At 37.6% G+C, this 22,662-nt stretch overlaps 1 protein-coding gene across 5 annotated transcripts in view; it reads right to left on the reverse strand.

The window, feature by feature from the left end:
• GPATCH8 (G-patch domain containing 8) overlaps positions 1-22,662 on the reverse strand; it is a 100,900-nt gene that overhangs the window by 75,476 nt on the left and 2,762 nt on the right. For 2 of the 5 annotated variants that reach the window (XM_029927205.1, XM_029927208.1), the window contains exon 1: positions 1,850-1,930. Coding sequence is in view for 1 of the 5 variants with exons in the window: in XM_029927204.1 (XP_029783064.1) it covers positions 1,850-1,924 (75 nt within the window). In the remaining 4 variants the exon portion in view is untranslated. Of the gene's footprint in view, positions 1-817; positions 836-1,849; positions 1,931-22,662 lie in introns of those variants that run through there. The other 3 variants (XM_029927204.1, XM_029927209.1, XM_029927206.1) reach the window with 3 other exon arrangements.

A 22,662-nucleotide genomic window follows, 5' to 3' on the forward strand; every position in this document is an offset into this window, starting at 1 on the left:
TACTATGTCATTTGCTATTTTAAGTGTAGAAGATAATACTATTCAATAAATAAGGCATATATCAGTTCCACTCCTACTCTTTGAGATTACTTAACAATGATTACTCAGACTGTCTTCTGATAGCATTCTTTCTATGACATATGCTAGGAAAAACTCCTGGACAGTGTGAGAGGAAAAATAGCATTAGTCTCACATGCCAAAGGAATGAATTTTCCAAAAACATTAAAATACAGCCCTAAAATGCTTTAAAAATGTTAAACATTATTTAGAGCTTTTAAAAAATCTTTGAGTACAGTAATAATGAATTTTATAACTTATTTAAGAATATTAATCATATATACCTTATAGATATGGTACTTCGGTCTTGCTTCTGATAACTATCTGTTCTTAAACTATGACCCCCCAAAAAATATTTAAATGCAATGGAAAAATTATCTTTGAAGTACAAAATGCTAGTCTAGCCAGCCTCCAGATTTCATTGTAAAATTCTGCCTTGTGATAAACCCCAAGATGACATAGAACAAGGCACAAGTTTCAGGGATTTTTAACTTAGCAATGTGGGCTTGGCATTTTATCAAGTCAAAACACAAGACTGGGCTTTCAGCATAAGATCTGATGTGAATTCTCCCTCTGCAGCATTATCACATGCGTCATCAATTACTGCCATGCCTAAGTCTAGCATCATGCCAGCACATTAAGACAGAAGGTACTATATGCAGTGTTCACTGGACCAGAAGAACAGAAATAAGAAGGGGAAGTGGGGGAGAAAGAAACCCTAGAGAAGAAATTAAAAAAAGGCAGACCGTGCAATACAAACCAGATCATGGCTGCTTAGCTAATATGGGCCAACTGCTGTGGAAGAAAAATGTCGAACACCCCAAGTTGTGTAAATTTCTGTAAACATCTAAACACACACACAAACACACACACAACACCAACCTAATTAGGAACATAAATATATGTTGATCCTTTACTGTGTTATAGTTTTGAAAATAAAAGCTAAAGTTAAAATATCTGTGCTCTCTAAACTGCCTTATTTTCCTGAGGGAGAAGAAGCTAATGTTTCTTAAAGGAGGGAGATGTCTTCACTGCTATAAAGATTAAGATTTCCTCTTTGAACATTTTCACTTAAGTTTACCAGTAACTCACTGAAACCCTTACTAAATATGTACACTTACTAAATATGTACACTTGACAATACTGACAAGTTTAGACATTTTAACAATGAACTGTGTAATTTACAAATAAAGGGCTTTTCAAAATGAAAATAATGTTCAAAAATTGAGATTTTTTTTAAAAAAAGGAGTCAGGAAAATAAATCTCCTTGTTCTATTGCTTTATATCAATATCCAAAACTAAGCCATGTAGAGGGATAGAAAGAATCAGCTTTTCACAAAAACCAGACATCTCTTAAGCTACCAAATTTATCACGTTTCCTAAGTGTCTGGTAAATAGATTAGTCCTTAACTATTCCTAATGGACCATTTCACACGTGACTGTGTTGTCCAGGAAAGGTGTAGCTTTTAAAGGATCAAAATACATTTTACTCCTTTATTCAATTTACAAAAACACTAAACTTTAACTTGCTATCTTTAACAGAATATCAGTATGGGCCAAAATGATATTTTTCCAACAAATTCTAAGTTGTTTCTAGATCTTTCAGACTGATTTCCCAAAATATTAAATATTAGATTACATCCCAAACTCTGATTACTGTAGGGCATGCAAGAAAACAGTTCTAAACTGTACTATAAGTTATTAATAAGTTTAAATTCATTCACATCAAGTGTCACACGAACACTACCTAACTAACTATGACCCAAAATTAAGCACTGATCTATAGGCTTACCGATTCTATAGGCTTGTCAAGTGATGCTTGTTCAATTTCCAAATGTCCTTCTTCATATTGATCAAAGTGATTACCCTGAAAAAACAAGACTACAGTTATTTTCAAAAGCAATAAATGCCAAAATTATAAATAATCTAATCCAACTAGTGGTTATTTTAAGCTTTTCATTCTTTTTCAGGAGACAATCAAAACTGTGCCACAATTTCAGACTTTTCTAAATCTATAAAAAACAATTTACTAGGAGTATAGGCCTAGTAAGAGGAATTCTATGATAAACATTGAAACTGCTAACTAAAACACTATCAACCATCTAGGATTATCATCTCCTTATCTGACTGATGATACCATGGAGATTGCAGAATCTTAAAAACGTCTGGGTGGCTCAGTTGGTTGGGGGTCACTCTTGGTTTTGGCTCAGGTCATAAATCTCACGCTCTGTGAGTTGAGCCCCACATGGGGTTCTGCACTGACAGTGTGGAGCCTGCTTGGGATTCTCTATCTCTGCCCCTCCTGTGCTTGCTCGCTCGCTCTCCTTCAAAATAAATAAATTAATTAACTGATTAATTAATTTTAAAAAGCCATGTTTTTCAGCTTTTCATAAACAATCTTGTACTAAAGAAGATAAATCACAATAGAAGAATGCAAATAAAAATCTGTACTATAATACTGTTCAATGTTGGTTACACTGCTTTTAAACCAAAACTGCTAAAACATTTGACTTTATATCAAGTGCTAACTCCCAAGGTTCCAAGAATCTAAAAACACAATCTCTTGACACAGTATTCTAAATACAGCTATTCCTCAAATGATCTGCCAAGAGAGATAAACATGCCTGTATAATACCATATTTGACCATAACCAAGCAAGCAGTCATTGCAACTAGAATAAGTCAAAATAGTTCAACTGAGGATAGGCGCAGACAACTAGGAAGTTCTCTCTAATCAGGTTTTCTCTGATCTCCCTACTCCATTCACAAATAATAGCTCATAACTGGCTTTAAAACAGAATATCAACTTTCTGGTTTCCTTTCTGTTACAAAAAAGAGGGCATGATGATATGTGAATCCTGAATTGACCTAAATCATAAGACGAAAGACCAGTCTAGCCTATTGTTAATTCAGTGTGTGGAGTGGTAGGACAATTTGAATGTTAACAAAATTTTACTTGAATAAATCTTAACCCTTGAACATATAATTTGCCACGCTGTATCAAAACTGCTAGGTTACTTGTTTCTCTCATCAGACTGTAAGGCCCTTAAAGAACAAGAACTAAATCTTGTTTATCTCTTACAACCCTAAAACTTAATATGGTGGCTAAAAAATTAGAGAACAAATTAGGTACTAAAATTGTATAGTAGTGATGAAAAAGTTCTAGAATTAGACAGTGGTGGTGATAATTGTTGTACAACGTTAATATACTTAAAGCCTCTTAACTGTAAACTTTAAAATAGCTAAAATGGTAACTCGTACGTTGTATGTATCTTAGCACAATAAAAAGGATAAAAATAAAAATAAAATTGTGTAGTAGAGTACATCCAAAAGAAGAAAGGAGTAACAGGACAGAAATAGGTTTTCCAAAGAAAAAAAGCAAATCTTAAAAATGGAGGAGCAGGCATTCCAAGAATGAGGAAAAGTAGGGGCACCTGGGTGGCTGAGTCAGTTAAGCATCTGACTTGGTTTTGGCTCAGGTCATGACCTCATAGTTTAAGGAGTTCAAGCCCCACACTTGGGTCTGTGCTAATAGCAGAGCCTGCTTGGGTCTCTCTCTCTCTCTCTCTCTCTCTCTCTCTCTCTCTCTCTGCTCCTCCCACAGTCTGTCTCTGTCAAAAAATAAATAAAACTAAAAAAAAAAAAGAATGAGGAAAAGCAATCAACAAATACTAAAAATTAAAAAATAGCTACAATCTCTGAAAATCTCTTAATTTCCAATATTTTGTCCAACAATCTCTGTAAAATTAACACTTGCCTCTTTAACTTCTAAAGCAACATTTAAAAGTTTGGAAACAATTACTTAAAAGGTGCTAATACCAACAATAACTGGATACTACTTTGAAAGTAAATCTCTAGAGAATTTAACTTATTTTGTTTAAGTTTACTTATTTATTTTTGAGAGGGTGCAGGGGGCAAAGAGAGAGAGGAAAAGAGAGGATTCCAAGCAGGCTCCACACTGTCATTGCAGAACACAACACAGGGCTCAAACTCAGCACCCTGCAATCAAGATGCCCTGTGCTTCACAAATTGCTAAACCTAGCTGGCTAAGTTTTCAAATCATTCTGGATCTATTAGACACAATACTAAACAGGATTAATAATACAGTCTGAGTCCAGAAACAGACCCATACATTTATGAATAACTTATCTGCAACAAAGGTGCAAGGATAATTCAATAGAGAAATAATAGTATTTTCAATAAATAGTGCTAGAATTCAGTATCCATATGCAAATAAATAAATAAATGAGCCTCAATCCATACTGCACACCATTAAAAAAAACCCAAAATGTATATCCTAAAATTATAAACTTTCTAGAAGGAAATATGTAGAAGAAAATCGTTGTAACCTTGGGCTAGACAAAGGTTTCCCAAGCTACACTGCCAAAAGTGTAACCTATAAAAGAAAAAAATTGAAAAACTGGGCTGCAGGGTGCCTGGGTAGCTCAGTCAGTTAAGTGTCCAACTTTTGATCTCAGCTCAGGTCTTGATCTCAAGGTTGTGAGTTCAAGCCCCTCAAAGGGGCTCCACACTGGGCATGGAACCTACTTATTAAAATCAAACAAAAAAAAACCACAAAACAAAATAACTGGGCTGGGAGAAAGTATTCACAACTCTCATACCTCACAGAGGATTTGTATTGTATTTCTAAAATATACAATAAACTTTCAAACACAATAATAAGAAAACACAATTTTTCAAGTCGGCAAAAGATTTAAACAGACACTTCACCAAAGATGATATACAGATGGCAAGTAAACACTCAACATCATTATCATTAAGGAAATACAAACTAAAACCACAAGATGATACCACCACACATCTATTAAAACAGCTTTTTTTTTTTTGAAGTTTATTTATTTTGAGAGAGAGAAAACACAAGCTGGGGAGGGACAGAGAGGAGGAGAAACAGAATCCCAACCAGGCTCTGTGCCATCAGCGCAGAGCCCAATGTGGGGCTCGAAACCACAAACTGTGAGATCATGACCTGAGCTGAGATCAAGAATCAGACACTTAAGCAACTGTGCCACCCAGGAGCCCCTCTATTAAAACAGCTTAAAAAAAAAAAAACTAACAATATTAAGTGCTGCAGAAATTGCATGGAAACTCTCATAGGTTGTTGGTAGGGTATAAAATGGTAGACACTTCAGAAAACAGTTTGGCAGGTTCTTCTAAAATTTAACACACACTTAACCTATCAATTCTGTCCCCAGGTATTTACCTAAGTAGAAGGAAAAACCTAAGTTCACAGAAAATCCTGTCTTGTGAATGTATGGAAACTAATCAACTGGGAAATGGATTAAAATGCTATGATACACCCATACAGTGAACCATTCCTCACCAATAAAAACAAACTAATATGAGCAGTAACACAGATGAATTACTAATGCATTACACTAAGTGAAAGAAACCATAGTCAAAAAGTCATTGTATAATTCCATTTATATGGCATTATGGGATAGGCAACACCAGAGAAAAGGAAACTGATCAGTTGTTGCCAGGGGCTGTATACTGACTGCACTAGTAACTATACTATACTTTGTTAAAATTCAATGACTTGTACACTAGGGACCCCTGGGTCACTCAGATGATTAAGGATCCGACTTTGGCTCAAGTCATGATCTCACGATTTGTGAGTTCAAGCCCTGCATCAGGCTCTGTGCTGTAGCTCAGAGCCTGGGGTCTGCTTAGGATTCTGTCTCTCCTCTCTGCCCCATCCCCACTTTCTCTCTCCCTCCCTCTCTCTCAAAATTCTGTCAAAAACACTAAATAAAAAGAACTATACACTAAAATGAGTGAATTTCCCCTGTATCTTATACTTTATTTTTTAAGTAAAAAAGCAAAAAGTCAATATTTCTACATCTCCCCTCTTAAAAATACTTTTTGAGCATTAAAAAAGTTTTAAGTCCTGTGCATAGACAGCTCTAGAAAACATAAGAAGCTGATACTAGAGACGAACTCTGAGAAAACTGGGTGCCTAAGAGACAAGAGATGAGAGGGAAGTTCTTTTGTTGTTGTTTTAAATGTTTATTTTTGAGAGAGAAAGATGGACAGAGCACGAGTAAAGAGGGGCAGAAAGAGAGGGAGACACAGAATCCAAACTAGGCTCCAGGCTCTGAGCTGTCAGCAGAGCCCAATGTGGGGCTTGAACTCATGAACCGTGAAATTATGACCTGAGCAAAAGTCGGACAGTCAACCACTGAGCCACCCAAGTGCCCCAGGAGGCTCTGTTTTTAACTGCATGTTTTTTCCTTTTGAATTTTATATTTAACAAATACCCTAATACTCAAATACTCTAATAGAAATCACAACCATTTGGTATTTATCTTTGAATGCTTAATACCATTCAAAATAAATTTCTGAAGAATTTAAAATGTTTCACATGCATTTTAAAGTGGTGTTGACTCAAAAATATTTTCTTTTTAAATGTTTAAACATAAAATGAAACCATGATTTCCGATTGAATATTTGAAACCTTTTTGAAAAAGCTTATACATCAGTGGCGCTTGATGGCTCAGTCACAGTTAAGCATCTGACTCTTGGTCTCAGCTCAGATCCTAATCTCACAGTTCCTGGGTTTCAGCACCCAGTAGGGCGCTGCACTGACAGTGCAAAGCCTCTTTGGGATTCTCTCTCTGCCCCTCCTGCTCTCTCTCTCAAAATCAATAAATACACTTGAAAAAGAAAAGGAAAAAATCTTATACATCAGATATAGCAGAGCACAAGCTCGGCTTTTTTTTTGGCCAGTCTTCTCAGTTACTGACATCAAAGTTGCTCTTATGATGCTGAGGGGTTGACTATTTAAAAAAAAAAAAAAAAAGACATCTACCCCAATCATCCACTACGTAATTCCAACTGTAATAAATTTCAATTTTTAAAAACTAATCAGTTTAGACAGAAAAAAATTAATAATCATAAAAGACACCAAACTATCTGAACTCAGAAATTTAAAAATGATAATCAAATGGTCTTTTCTATGAAACCAACAAATTTATATGCTAAAAAATACAAATTCCCTGCTAGTATTTCTGACTAATTCACCATCTGAATTAGATACTGTTTAGAAAAACTCAGACACTGTTTAACAGTTTACTCCTGTGGTCTTGCTACACAGTACATTTGTACCAGCTATCTTTTGAGTACCTATTAATAAGTATCAGGAGCTGTGTGCTTCACAGGCATGATCTCAACTAATCCTCTCAATGATCCAACACAAGGAAGATATCATTCATTATTTCCATTTTTAGATGTGGAATTCTGGGGTGTAAGTAAGAAATTGGCTCACTTACTTAAATAATAAAAGTAAGGAAGCCCAAATTCTAAACCCAAAGTCATCAACTTCAAAGTCCATTGTCTTTCTGGTATGTTACTTTGTGATTTTTCCCCCCCAGGAGGATGAGGCAGGAGGAAGAACACTGGGAGACAGGGTTCCAGACACATTTTTCATAGCTATTGCAAATTTTAAATGCAGATAATATTCACTGTAACACTTCTCTAATATATATTTAAAAAAAAACAGAAGCAAATGTCCAATAGAGGGAGAGTCTAATTTAATTCTATTAATACAACAATTAAGGAGTTACAATAAAAGTTTTAAAACTATGCAGAAAACAGGGTAAGTTTATATGGAAGGAGGAAGAAATCAAAACGGTAGCTCACTAATTACAACTGTGTAAGACTATGTGGACAAGAACTGAGTGTCCTGAAAATGTGACAGGAACTGATAAACATATCTGAAGAAAGATCTAACAAACATCTAAAGTTAATTTTTTATTTAAATATTATTTTAGTGATAGAAGTTGGCTTTAAACAGCCTAAAAAGAAATACTTCACAACTAACCATAACTAAATTAGTGAACTGAGATTACTTTTTAAGTTTATTTATTGTGTGTGTGTGTGTGTGTGTGTGTGTGTGTGTGTGTGTGTGTCAGAGACAGAGAGAGGGAACACAAACCAGTGGGGGAAGGGCAAAGAAAGAAGGGGACAGAAGATCTGACCCAGGGCTCAATTTCATGAACTGTGAGATCATGACCTGAACCCAAGTCAGACACTTAACTGACTAAGCTACCCAGGCACCCAGAAAGGAGATTACTTCTTAACATTTATCAGTATATGCTTGATATGCCACAATAAACAAATCAATTAGGTGCAACATTTGAAAAGTATCAAAACTGCTTATATGGGCATCTGGATGGCTCAGTCAGTTAAGTGTCCGACATTGGTTCTGGTCATGATCTCAGTTCATGAGTTTGAGCCCCGTGTCTGACTCTGCACTGACAGGTCAGAGCCTGGAGTCTGCTTCAGATTCTGTCTCCCTCTCTCTCTGCCCCTCGCCTACTTGTGCTCACTCGCTCCTCCCCCCCCCCCCCCCCCCCCCCCCCCCCCCCCCCCCCCCCCCCCCCCCCCCCCCGCCAAAGGGTTTACTTTTCGCTTTGAATCCATTTGTCCCTTTTGAATGTTGTATTAGAAAAGCAAAAAAAAAAAAAGAGGAAGGAATATAAAATTGACTAAACCTCAAGAGCACAAACTATAACAGTAATGGTGATGGTGGTGGTGATTATGATAATGGTGATAAATATAAATATTTTATTTTCTGCTTCTTTCTGCCCATATCCAATTTTTTTCAAGTTGTCCTGATGAACGCAGACTTATTAGATTTTTTTTTTTTAAGTAGGCTTCACCCCAGCATGGAGCCCAACGCAGGCCTTAATTCACAACCCTGAGATTAAGACCAGAGTGGAGATCAAGAGTTGGTGGAGGCTTGGGACACTTGGGTGGCTCAATCAATTAAGAGTCTTGACTCTTGTTTTTGGCTCAGGTCATGATCTCACACTTCATGAGTTCTAGCTCTGCATTCAGATCTGGGCTGGCAGTGCAGAGCCTACTGGGATTCTCTCTCCCTCTCTCTGTCTCTCCCCAGTTTGTACTCTATCTCTTTCTCTCAAAATAAACAAACATTAAAAAAAAATAGAAAGAAAGAGAGACTTAACCAACCGAGTCACCCAGGCATACCATTAGCATGCAACTCTTGTTCTTAGGGCCTTGGGTTTGAGCCCCATGTTAGGGGTGGAGTTTACATTAAAAAAAAAAAAAAAAAAAAGAGGGGTGCCTGGGTGGCTCAGTTGATTAAGCATCTAACTTCTTAATTTTTTTAAATATTTTTATTTATTTTAGAGAGGGGTGCCTGGGTGGCTCAGTCCATTAAGTGTCCAACTTCAGTTCAGGTCATGATCTCCCAGTTCATGGGTTCGAGCCCCGTGTTACACTCTGTGCTGATAGCTAGTTCAGAGCCTGGAGCATACATAGCATGTCTTCAGATTCTGTATCTCCCTCTCTGTCTGACCGTCCCCTGCTCATGGTGTCACTCAAAAATAAAAAACATTAAAAAATCATTTCTTCTGGAGAGAGAGAAACAGTTCAAGCAGGGGAAGAGCAGAGAGAGAAGGAAACACAGAATCTGAAGTAGGCTCCAGGTTCCAAGCTCTCAGCAAAGAGCCCAACATGGGGCTCAAACTCATGAACCCCAAGATCATGACCTGAGCTGAAATTGAGACTTAACCAACTGAGCCACCCAGGTACCCCCAGGATCCAACTCCGATATCAGCTCAGGTCATGATCTCACAGTTTGTGAGTTTGAGATCCACATCGAGCTCTGTGCAGAGCTTGGGATTCTCCCCCGCCCTGGACCCCCCTGCCCGCCCTGGACCCCCCTGCCCCCCCCCCGACCCCCCACCTCTCCTTCTGCCCCTCCCCCGATTGTGCTCATGTGCGTGCATGACAGCACTCTCTCTCTACAAACATTTAAAAAAAAGATCATTCTTTCTGAAAATAGTCAATATGGCCTTTGATTATGTGGAGTCCTCAAAAGGGATTTTAAGAGAAGTATTTCTGCTTTACCCTGCTTTCGAAATCTCATTTAGACTTCTCAAATCCCATCAGAACTAGGATGATCATAAAATGTATCAGGCAAACCAGGGCACTTTAAAAGTAAAAGGGAGAGGCGCCTGGGTGGCTCAGTCGAGTTTAGCACCGGTAAAATGCACTTGGCTCAAGTCATGATCTAGAGGTTCATGAGATGGAGCCCTATGTAGGGCTCTGGGATGACAGCTCAGCGCCTGGAGCCTGTTTCAGATTCTGTCTGTCTGTCTGTCTCTCTCTCTCTTTCCCCATCCCCCACTCATGCTCTGTCTCTATCTCAAAAATAAATAAACTATATTAAAAAAAAAGAGTAAAAGGGAGTGTTAAGACTAAATATGTTAGGACAAAAGACATAAACCACAACATAGTTATCCTAGTGAAAAGTCACAGATCCTATGTTAGAACATTTCTAAAACGTTTTTTTAATGTTTGTGTTTTTTTTTTGAGAAAGCATGAGCGGGGCGGGGGGCAGGGGGGCAGGGGAGGGGCGAGCGGTGCAGCGGGGGAGGGGTAGCAGAGAGAGGAGAGGGGACAGAGGATCCAAAGCAGGCTCTGCGCTGACAGCGGAGAGCCTGATGTGGGGCTTAAACTCATAAACCGTGAGATCATGACCTGAGCCGAAGTTGGATGCTCAACCAAGGTGCCCCCTAAAATTTACTTTTAATGACAACTGCTTGAAACACTTATTCCAATGCCTAAATCAACTCTTCCTTTCTACACATTATATGCTTTCATTGTTGAAATATAGTTTTTCATTTATGGTGATCAGAAATTTAAGTTCAGGGGCGCCTGGGTGGCTCAGTCGGTTAAGCCTCCGACTTCGGCTCAGGTCAGATCTCACATTCGTGGGTTCCAGCCTCGCATCAGGCTCTGTGCTGACAGCTAGCTCAGAGCCTGGAGCCTGCTTCCGGTTCTGTGTCTCCTTCTCTCTCTGCCCCTCCCCCTCTCATGCTCTGTCTCTCTCTGTATCAAAAATATATAAAACATTAAAAATTTTAAATAAATAAATAAATAAATAAATAAATAAGAAATTTAAGTTCAGGGGCTCAGGGCTGGCTCAGTCAGCAGAGCAAGTGACTCTCAGTCTCAGGGTTGTGAGTTTGAGCCCCACATTGGGTATAGAGATTACTAAAATATCTTTTTTAAAAAATATTAAGTTCAAAAGGATCAGACTAGAAGCAATTTCACTTAAAAAATTTTTTTAATGTTTATTTATTTTTGACAGAGAGACAGTATGAGTGGGATAGGTGCAGAGAGAGAGAGGAGGGAGACACAAGCCACCCAAGTGCCCCAGAAGCAATTTCACTTTAAAGAAAAAAAAAAAAGATCTTAAAATGTACACACATGTATATATGTACCCAACAGACTTTCCTTCAACTGCCTCTGTCTCAAAAAAAAAAAAAAAAAAAAAAAAAGCTTCAACTTGTGGTAGGTCTAATAATAAATGAATAGAACCTGGCTGACCTGCATGTCATTAAAATACACAGTGGCTCTAGTTTCTTATAGGTCAAGGATTCTGCTTCCAAGCACAGGACAAATGTGGAAACTTCTCTATTACAAATTTAGCTGTGATGATCATTTAAGTATAAATAGAGACAGGGACTGACCTACATTTATCCATAGAAGTGGAATCTTGTTATTTGCTAACCAGTGCTGATTTGGAAATTTATACAATCCCATAGGGAAAATTAAAACTAGAGAAGAGGAAATTATCAGGACAATTATTTAAAAATCACAACAAACAGGGGTGCCTGGGTGGCTTGGTTGTTTAAGCATCCGGCTACAGCTTAGGTCATGATCTCATGGTTCTATGGGCTAGAGCCCCATGTTGGGCTCTCTGCTGTAAGCTATCAGCATGGAGTCTGCATTGGATTCTCTGTCTTCCCCTCTCTGCCCTTCCCCACTCATGCATGTGCACTCTTGCTGTCTCTCTATCAAAAAATAAACATTAAAAAATTTTTGTTTAGGGGCGCCTGGGTGGCTCAGCGGTTAAGCATCCGGCTTCAGCTCAGGTCATGATCTCACGGTTCATGGGTTCAAGCCCTGTGTCAGGCTCTGTGCTCCAGGCTCAGAGCCTGGAGCCTGCTTCCGATTCTGTGTCTCCTTCTCTCTCTGACCCTCCCCTGTCTGCACTGTCTCTGTCTCTCAAAAATAAACAAAAAACATTAAAAAAATTAAAAAAAAATTTTTTTGTTTAATCACAATTAACATCGCATTATCTCAAATAACAAAACACAATATTTAAGACTTAAAGAGGTGATATACTCTTCCATCTAACAATGACTACTAAAATTTAACACTATTTTCCCCCAAAAATTAATGAAAAAATATTACTCATAGTCAAAGTCACTAAATCCAAGATATCTGATGAACAGTCAAATCAATTATTTAACACAAGGATTACACAGACTAAAGTTTTAAATCCTGTCTGACCTTTTCCATTTAAACTAGGTATGACCCAAGTTTAAAGTACTTTCATCTTTGGCAGTATAACATGCCACTCAATGCTAACCCTATCTTTTAGCACCTGGCTCTGGCTATTAGGCTGCATATTATAGATGTTCCTGTCTCTCTCCGCTTCAAATCTCTCCAAACAAAATTTATCTTTTGTACTGTATTTCAGATTATGCCCTTAGAGATTTTCTAATATCACTAAGAGGATATATTAATCATAGCCTAACCTTACAACTCAGGCAACATACTTGCTCATAATTTGGACTTTCTAATTTCAAAGTCATAATTTCAGCATATAATGATGCTGATTTTACCCAGCATAGACAAAACATGGCATGTTTAGCAGAGCCATACAGGATAGCTTCATATTCCATCTATGAAAAAAAAACAGTCTTCTTCTGTCACCAAATAAATAAGAAACTTTCAGCTCTGTCCCCTCTCCCCTATTCATTCCAAATAAACGAATTCTAGTATTATCCTAAACAATTCAGAAAGAAAATGTCTCAGGAGGAAAAACCGTATCCAAGAAGAAATGAACATTCTAGAAAATTATTGTGTCATTTTATTAGTATACCTAAAATTTACTTTCACTTAGAAAGTTGACAGAAACATCATTGTGGTCAACTCCTTAAAACCCCCAATTCTTCAGCATTGTTTTTGTAATCATACAGTCTGATTTACAATGGCTTTCAGTATACTATTATAAAACCAAAGATCTCTGAACAGAGACACCAGAAATCAAATCACAACTATCTGCTAGCTGTATCACCTTGGGCAAACTACTAAACCTCTGTCTAGGCCTAGGCTGGTTTCCTCAGCTGTGAAATCCAGATTATTATATGACAGCATTACTACATAGGTTGTGAGGTTTAAAGAGATACAAAATTATAATTAGTTTAATGCACTGTTGGGACCAGTCAATACCCAGAGGAAATTCCATTTATTAAATTTAATTCTACATAAATTGGTAGGAAAGATAATTGGCTAGCAATCTCAGCAAACAACTAAGAACTGAAAACATACTACACTGGGTCAAGGGTATGAGCATTCACATACTAGTCTAAAAATACAGGCACACCTGTTTGACATATCAAATTTTCTGGATAATTCAACTAGAACAAGAAAGAAATGGTTTAAAAAAAAAAAAAAACACAACACTGAAAAATTAGCAACTTTAAAAAACTCCATAGTAGAATTCAACCTTTTTAAGAAATGTGTGAAAAAAAAACAAACCCAGCAAACAATTCTTGAGGCATTCAAAAAGATAGGGAGACAACAGTTAAAGAATTTACCTTGGACCCAGAGTAACATATATTATTCCTTTTACCACTGGCTGGTATGATAGATCTCTATTCCGAAGTTTGACAGAACTCCTGCCCTAGTTCACAGAAAAACAAGTGTATGTACAATGTGTCACAGAAAAGGAAACTCACAACTAAAAGATGATTGATGTGATTATATACAATATGTAATAAAGTGAAATTATAACTGACTATAACACATAACTGAGATCTCTCTCAACTGGCTTTATAAGATATCAGAGAAAGTAACAGTTCAATCTAATAATCCATAGCACAGCAAAAAACTGAGTTCCCCCCCCCTCCAAGTCTACATTCTCCCCAGACTCTACCAAGCCTCTTAAAGACACCTGACCTTGGGGTGCCTGGGTGGCTCAGTTGGTTAAGTCTTCGACTTTGGCTCAGGTCAGATCTCATGTTCGTGGGTTCGAGCCCCACGTCAGGCTCTGTGCTGACAGCTAGCTCAGAGCCTGGAGCCTGCTTCAGGTTCTGTGTCTCCTTCTCTCTCTGCCCCTCCCCCTCTCGTGCTCTGTCTCTCTCTGTATCAACAATAAATAAAACATTAAAAATATAAATTTAAAAAAAAAATCTAGTTTAAAAAAAAAAAAGACACCTGACCTTACTTAACCATTAATTCAAATATCGGAGCAACTTCTAGGTGTATACCCTGGCTCAATGCTATATAAATGAATAAAAAGAAGACTTTGCATTCAAGGAATTCTAAGTCTGGTGTGATAAGATAAATTATAAGAAGTACACAGCAGGAAGTAAAAGCACAGTGATTAAAGGCTGAGACTGGTTCAAAAACTATCCAAAAGCTACCTCTTCAACTTGCCAGCCATGTGATCTGGCTAAGTTTTTCATTATAAAATGGGGGTAATAGGACCTGCCTTACTGGGAGATTACATGAGATAATGGTGCACACAACAGAGTAAGGACTGCATACTGTTAGCTGCTACTATTACAAGTAAAAGTGTTATTACTGAAATATTACAAAAATGCTGTGGGAGCACAGAAAATGGAATAACTAACTGCCTATGGAAGATGTCAGAGGTGACACCAAAACTGAGCTGAAGTACAGTAGTAGGAATTCCAGACAGTAAGAGTATATGCAAAAACAAGAATAATAAAAGAACCTAGTATGTCCAGATAGCAACAGAAACTGTAGTGGCAGGACAAAGAAGGGAAAAGGAGAAATACACCTGGGTGGCTCAGTCAGTTAAGCATCCAACTCTTTTTAACTTTTTTTTTAACCATTTATTTATTTTGAGAATGAGAGAAAGAGAGAAGGGGGGGAGAGAGAGAGAGAGAGAAAGTGAGTGAGTGCAGGAGAGGGGCAGAAAGAGAGGGAGAGAGAAAATCCCAAGCAGGCCTTGTACTGTCAGCACAGAGCCTGACATGGGGCTAAATCCCCAGAACCATGAGATCATGACCTGAGCTGATATCAAGAGTCGGACGCTTAACCAACCTTGCCACCCAGATGCCCCAAGTGTCCAACTCTTGATTTTGGCTCAGGTCATGATCTCAAGGTTTCTAAGTTCAAGCCCCCCAGCTGGCTCCGCTGTTTGGGATTCTCTCTCTCCCTCTCTCTCAAAATAAACAAAATGTTTTTTAAATGTTAAAATAGAAAAGAAAAAGATAAGGTAGTGAGTTTGAATTGGATACTTGAGAAAATCAGGAACAAGGAGCATTTGAGGTTCAAATTTGAGTTTTCTAACTGTATGGCCTCAATTTCTCTGATCCTCAATTCTCTCACCTGTAAAAAGGGAGAAATACCACCACCTCGTTTAAAAGGGTACTTAAGATCACATAAATATCTCTAAAACACCTTTCCTCAGGGCCTGGAATGTGGTATGTATCCAACAAATCGTAGCTGATGGTATCATCACTAGATATCACAGCAGTCAACTTTTGATGCTGTAGTGGTCAGGAATAAGTTTCTAGTACCCTAATTTGATAGTATCCAATAAAAGTACCATTCTCCTTCCCCACCTATCCTTTTTTTCTTGTTTCTTACCCTTTATGATGCTAACACATGGTCACTCAATAAATGCTTGGGAAATGGAATTGTCTGGTAGACCTATACATAATGAAAAGTCCAGCAAGAAGTCATAAATAGCCAAATTAAGTTTATAATACCAAGAGGTTTCCAGAAAAATATATATAATATTTAATGATAAACACATCAACTATCTCCTACCAGTTAACTGGTAGAAAATGCTGCCATGTATTAAAAAGAAGCAATGCTTTGCATGCTGTAGAGAATAACCAACACTCAACTCCTCAAAAAGAGGCCAATCTATATACCACAGCAGAAAAAAACGCTACAAAAAAAAATCAGAAGATTAAAGGTAAAAATCCAGCTCTGTATTAGGCAAAATACTTAAAATATCTGGGTCTCAGTTTCATCATCTCCAAAACAGAATTTCTACATAACCTACCTAGTTACTAAAAGAATTAGGTAAGAATGTGTATGAGGGCACTTATTAAACCATGACAGTATACAACTACACAACATTACCATTCTAATATCCAGGGTAGATGATTTTACAAAACTCCTGGTGTCTTAGTTCCCTAACTTCCTTTCCTATGATCCTGTCCTCCGCACTACTTTAGCCATTTCACTCTCATGGTCACTACCAATAATCTCGACCCTTCCATAATCTCTATTTCAAAACACTCTGCTCTCCCAACCACAACATTCTGTCCTTCCTGCTCATTCCCTCTAGTACCTCTACCTTAACAATTTTATTCTGCTTTGTTAATTAGAGTGTAATTAGCATATAATGTTGTATTAGTTTTGGGTGCATAATACAAGGATTCAAAAAGTCTATCTGTTACTCAGTGTTCATCAGGGTAAGTATACTCTTAGTACTTTTTATATTTTCCCCATCCTCCACCCATCTCCCATCTCTCTAACAATTCTCAAACCCCATCAGAGCCTATAATCCATTGGTCCAACTTTTCCCTCCACCCCAAGAGTCCTTAACTATCCCCCTACCAAGCTTAAAATCACAGTCCATTATTATAATCCTTCTCCTGCCCCCCCCCATCATCGTATTAATTCTGGTTAATGGAGACTGGTTATCACAGCTTTAACTGTATATATTAACACATCTAACAAAATTGTATCTGAATCTTCAAATAAGAAAAACTGTTTCAATGTCTATCCCCCATTTAAACACCTTAAATAGGTAGGACATTCCAGCTTAGAACATTAAAATAAAATTTGCTTTTGGAGCCTTAGCTTTTACTTTTTACCCTATGCTCAATGATTTAATCACTGCCAGCGCACACCCACGCACACACCAACAATTCTACTTATTCCATTTCCATACTCTTCTCCTGGCTATTTTATCCAACTGAATCCTTCCCATTCTTTTCCTTGCAAAGATGCAATCCTATCTTTCAAGATCTAGCTTAAATGCTAATTTCTTCATAAATGCATGCCCAACTATCCCACTTTAAGGGTTCTCTCATTTACTATGAATTTTGGATTTACTTAGTATACTATTCATCTGATAATCATGCTGGCCTTATGAGTAATAGTTAAATATTATTACTTTATTATCTCTCAATCTAGAACAAAAGTTCCCTGAAAAACACCACTTATTAACAAAGTTTCCTCCACAAACATACACATACTTCTTAGCACAGCCACTATTCAAGTATTATTTTATGAACAACCTTTTTAAAAATAAGTATATACTAGAAAATATTCTGAAGGTAAACATAACCCTCGGTATCTCTCGTGCAGATGATAGCCTTCAGTAGTTATTACACCAAATATATTTTCAATCATTCTTGCTCCTTTTAAGATACCTCATAATTTTACTTATACATTTACTCATAGCAAGGGAAATTACTGACACTACAGCATATAATCCATAAGCATCAGATTAATTTTTTTTTTGAGAGAGAGAGAGAGAGAGAGGGAGAGAGAGAGCGCGCGCGCGCACATGAGGGGGGAAGGGGCAGAGAGAGAGAGGGAGACACAGAATCCTAAGCAGGCTTCAGGCTCTGAGCTGTCAGCGCAGAGCCCAATGTGGAGCTGGAACTCACAAACCAAGAGATCATGAACTGAGTCAAAGTCAAGTCACTTAATCGACTGAGCCATCCAGTTGCCCCCCCCCAAGCATCAGCTTTAGCTTCTTGTATACTCCAGATATAAAATATCGAATTAGGGGCGCCTGGGTGGCTCTGTTGGTTAACCCTCCGACTTCGGCTCAGGTCAGATCTCACGTCCGTGGGTTCGAGCCCCGCATCAGGCTCTGTGCTGACAGCTAGCTCAGAGCCTGGAGCCTGCTTCCAGTTCTGTGTCTCCTTCTCTCTCTGGCCCTCCCCCTCTCATGCTCTGTCTCTCTCTGTATCAAAAATAAATAAAACATTAAAAAAATCGAATTAATTTCTTGATTCTTGATCAGTACTATCTACAAAAAGGATGAAAAAGTAAACCTCTCCTCCCTAATCAACACAGGGAAAATGTTACCTGAACCAAAAGACAGAGGAGTACTGACTTCCCCAATGATCATTATTTAAAACAGCAGTCACAAGACGCTTGGGAGGCTCAGTCAGTTAAGTGTCAGACTTCTTGGCCCAGATCATAATCTTTCTGTTCCAGAATTCGAGCTCCGAGTCAGGCTCTATGCTGACAGTTCAGAGCCTGGAGCCCATTTCAGATTCTGTGTCTTCCCCACCTCCCCAGAGTCTCTCTGTCCCTCCCGCCCTCTCCCTCTCAAAAGTAAATAAACATTAAAAAAAAAAAAAAAAAGCAGTCACAAAACATGATCAATGACATTTTCCTATTACAACTTTAAATCTGAAGAGCTACTTTGTATTTTGATTCCATACAACAGAGAGAAAATTCAAATTCCTCTTTGAAATCAATGTAATTGTCAGAGTGAGAAGGATGATAAACAATAATTGGAACTTCATGAGATGAGACCAAATTAATATTACAAAGACACACAGCTCAAGATATGTCTTACCTTGGCACTGTGGGTAAAAATATAAATTAAGCAGGGACGCCTGGATGGCTGCTTGATTTCAGCTAAAGTCATGATCTCGTGGCTCACGAGATCCAGCCCCGCATCAGCCTTTGCACTGACTGTGGAGCCTGCCTGAGATTCTCTCTTCCTCTCTCTCTACCCCTCCCCTGCTCAGGCTCGTGCTCTCTCGCTCTCTCAAAATAAATAAACATTTAAAAAGTTAAGGCAAATAACAGGAAACTACTAGTTGGGCCCTAATTTTAATTTCTTACTAGCAATGGCACTTACTAAAATATTATGTGCTAAGGGCATCTGGGTGGCTCTGTCAGTTAAGCATCAAGACTCTTCACTTTGGCTCGGGTTAATTTCACAGTTCTGAATCCAAGCCCCACATCAGGCTCTGAGGTGGCTGCTTGGGGTTCTTTTGCTCTCCATCTCCCTGCCCCTTCCCAGCTCAAGCTCTTGTGCTCTCTCAAAATACATAACTAAAAAATAATTTTTACATAAAAAAATAAAATATTACATGCTATAACCTACATACAATGCCAAAGCAACTTTAATTACTTTTCCTTCCATAAATTCCTGTATTAAGTATAGGATACCAAACACCATTTGTTAAATCCCAAAGAAATCATTTAGTATAAGCATGACAATAAAATATATTCTTTCAGCTGGATATATTTAAATTTTTGCATTGACTAATACAATGCAGTTAAGCACACTGGATTAGACTTCTATAGTTAAACAGACAATTCACTTTTTATAACTGGAAAATCATTACAACATCTTCTGGTATTTGCTGCAATATCAAATCAATGACTTCTTTCAGTATTTGTGGTGCTCATTTGTAATTCCTCTGGTAATTAACCATGAGTCAGCTTTCACTTAATGCTAAATGGCAATGCTAATATGAAAAAAGACTTAATGCCAGACACACAATCAAAAGTACCAAGCTGTTTTCAGGAAAGGAATTTTAACAGAATTCAAGAACGGGATGTCAACCTCAAGCTGGAACCCATTTTCATTAGTAAAATATTAGAAATGTATTAAGTCATAAGAAAAAAGATGAAATCTCTACATGGGTTTCAAATACATAATTCAAGATCTCATGAACTTCTATTCCTTTCTTTTCTTTTTTTTAACCAAACTCCACGCCCAACATGGGGCTTGAACTCATTACCCTGAAATCAAAAGTTGCATGCTCCACCAACTGAGCCTGCTAGGTATCCCGGAAAATGGTAATCTTGACAAGAAAATCCCGTCCATTTTTCATTTTATCATGTACCCAAATAGATAGAAATTATATAAAAATATATCTCATCTACAAAGCAGCAGAATCAGAATAACTAATGATATAGATCTTTTAAAAATGAAGTCATAATTTCTAATTCTGGTTATATAACATAGTATTTTTTAATTAATAGTTTATTGTTTATAGTATTTTTTTTAAGTTTATTTTGAGAGAGAGAGAGAGTGAGTGTGCATGCACACACGAGCAGGGAGAGAATTCCAAGCAGCCTCTGTATTGTCAGTGTGCTGAACCCAGGAACTTTGAGACCATGACCTGAGCCTAAAACAAGAGTCGGATGATTAACTGACTGAGCCACCAGGGACTCTGTTTATATAATTTATCATAAAGGACTGAGAAAATGTGATAAAAGAATCCCTCTGTAGTAGTCTAATGAGAACTGGGTGATATGTATAGGATAAAAGGAAGGAATATAACAAAGAAACCTATTTTTCTATAACATTGATGGCACGAGAACAGCCCTGTAAATAATCAGCCTAATACTATATTCCTCCAGATCTGTTCCTTCTTTGTCTCCCATGGCTACTTTTAAAACAAATAAGCATACATCACATGAAACCCTGTGATCACAATTCTTGCCAACCCCATTCTTCCTCCAATGCAACTCATAAATGTCTTTATCTGTGAGATTTTCCCCTGAAATGTCCCTTTCCAAATACCTTGAATATATATGCTGTATCCTTCAAATCACCACCAGAGAGCTTTCCCTTAAGCTGACCTTACATGGTAACTCTTGATCCCTTGAGAATATACTAATGAAAAATTTTGCACTAGCTAATAACCATGCCAATTTACCATCAGTATTTTGAAACTGGTACAGCCTTGGTTCCAATCCTTTCCACCTATCATAATACGTTGAGAAAGGGGAGTAGTAATGATTCTGCATAAGTTTTAGTATCTCAAGCAAAGCAGACATGGATTCTCACAGCTAGTGGCATCTCTTCCAGAGGATGGGAGACCCAGGAAACAGATATTAGAACACTTGCCCACGTGTCATCTCTGGCGTGTCTGCATCAAAATGCAAACTTTATTACAAGACACCACCACAGAAAGTATACTAACATGGTACCTGAAAACTGTAACCTCACACTTAATGGTCTCAACCTCAGAATTACCTGAAGGTCACATCCTGGTATCATATGTGAAACACCTAGAAGAATCCTACGAACATACTACATAAAAGTAATACATAATTTATTGCTATTTGCCACTATGATTACTTACACAGATTGTACAAAATCCTTGGGTAATTTTATTTTTATTATAAACTTTAAGATAATATTTCTCTCATTTTTTATTACTCAATGATCTATTATCATAGCTCTTTTTCATTAGAAATCTAATGCAGAATATATTCAGAAGAAAAAGTAAAGAGAGGCTACTTTAAATCACCAGTCCTCTGCAAGAACACAAACTAAAGGACGTATTTCCTCATAGCATTCAGCAGCGTCACCATTAGTAGCTGCACAACCACTAAATACTGAGCAGATCTTAACACCTTATGGTTGCACATCACTGTGTAAATGAAACTTTCTTTAGTGAACCTGTAATTCAAAGTACTGAATACACCTATATCTTAAATTATGCTATATATTTTCCATTAGTTTGTGTTAACACTTCAATCTGTGAACAAATATGCCTTAACCTGGTTAATGTAGGCAAAAGTCATGTCTCATTCAGAAATTGAGGTCAGATCCTTAAAGGAGTAGTCAAAAGTTAACATTAAAAAAAAATAAATAAACACATCAGCCTAAATTCCAAAGAATTCCAAAGGTTAAAAATAATCACTTAAAAAGACCACACAAAAGAATGTCTAAACTAAAATAAGTTAATATGCCCTCTATGAGAGTATAACTCATCACTGTCAGAAGTCTCCTTAGAAGCCCTTGGGAGACCAAGAAACAGATCTGAACAAAAGAGAACACGGTAAAAAGTACTTGGGTAATCTCTCTAAAAGCTCACTTATTCTTTGTGACCTAGAAGTTTACCCTCCAATTTGATGACTCAAATTACAGTTATATAAAATATCTAATTACCAGTAGAGATAATGATCATGAGCACAGGTTCCAGAGTCCAAAAGCCAAAGTATGACTCTAGGCTTTGCCATTTATCCACTATTTGTAGTTGGCCAGCTATCTTTCTGTGCCTTAACTGCCACATTTGAAAATGGGTGGTAACAGTACCTACCTCATAGGGTTACTTTAAAGATTATGGGCTAATACACATAAAGCCTGTAGAATGGTACCTATTTATTACTAAAATGAAGTTATCGGGGCGCCTGGGTAGCTCAGTCAGTTAAGCATCAGACTCTTTGATTTCAGCTCAGGTCATGGTCCCAAAATTTGTGGGTTTAAGCCCCGCTATCAGCATAGAGCCTTTGTGAGCTTCGCTCCCCCTCTCTCTCTGCCCCTCACCTGCTTACTTATGTACTCTGACTCTCTCAAAATAAGCAAGGTTGAAAACACAAAACAAAAATAAAATAAACTTAGTGAAAATGTTTAAATGTACGTCCCTGATAATGATTACTCCTTATATGCATAAGAAGAGCTCCAGGTGGCATACCACTGTTAATTAAGCTCTTCACTATATTATACAAAACACCTTTGAGACTTCAGGTGTTTACAAATAAGTGAATCCAC

The sequence above is a fragment of the Suricata suricatta genome, chromosome 17, assembly GCF_006229205.1.
Source record: "Suricata suricatta isolate VVHF042 chromosome 17, meerkat_22Aug2017_6uvM2_HiC, whole genome shotgun sequence".
In the NCBI taxonomy this organism is placed as follows: domain Eukaryota; kingdom Metazoa; phylum Chordata; class Mammalia; order Carnivora; family Herpestidae; genus Suricata; species Suricata suricatta.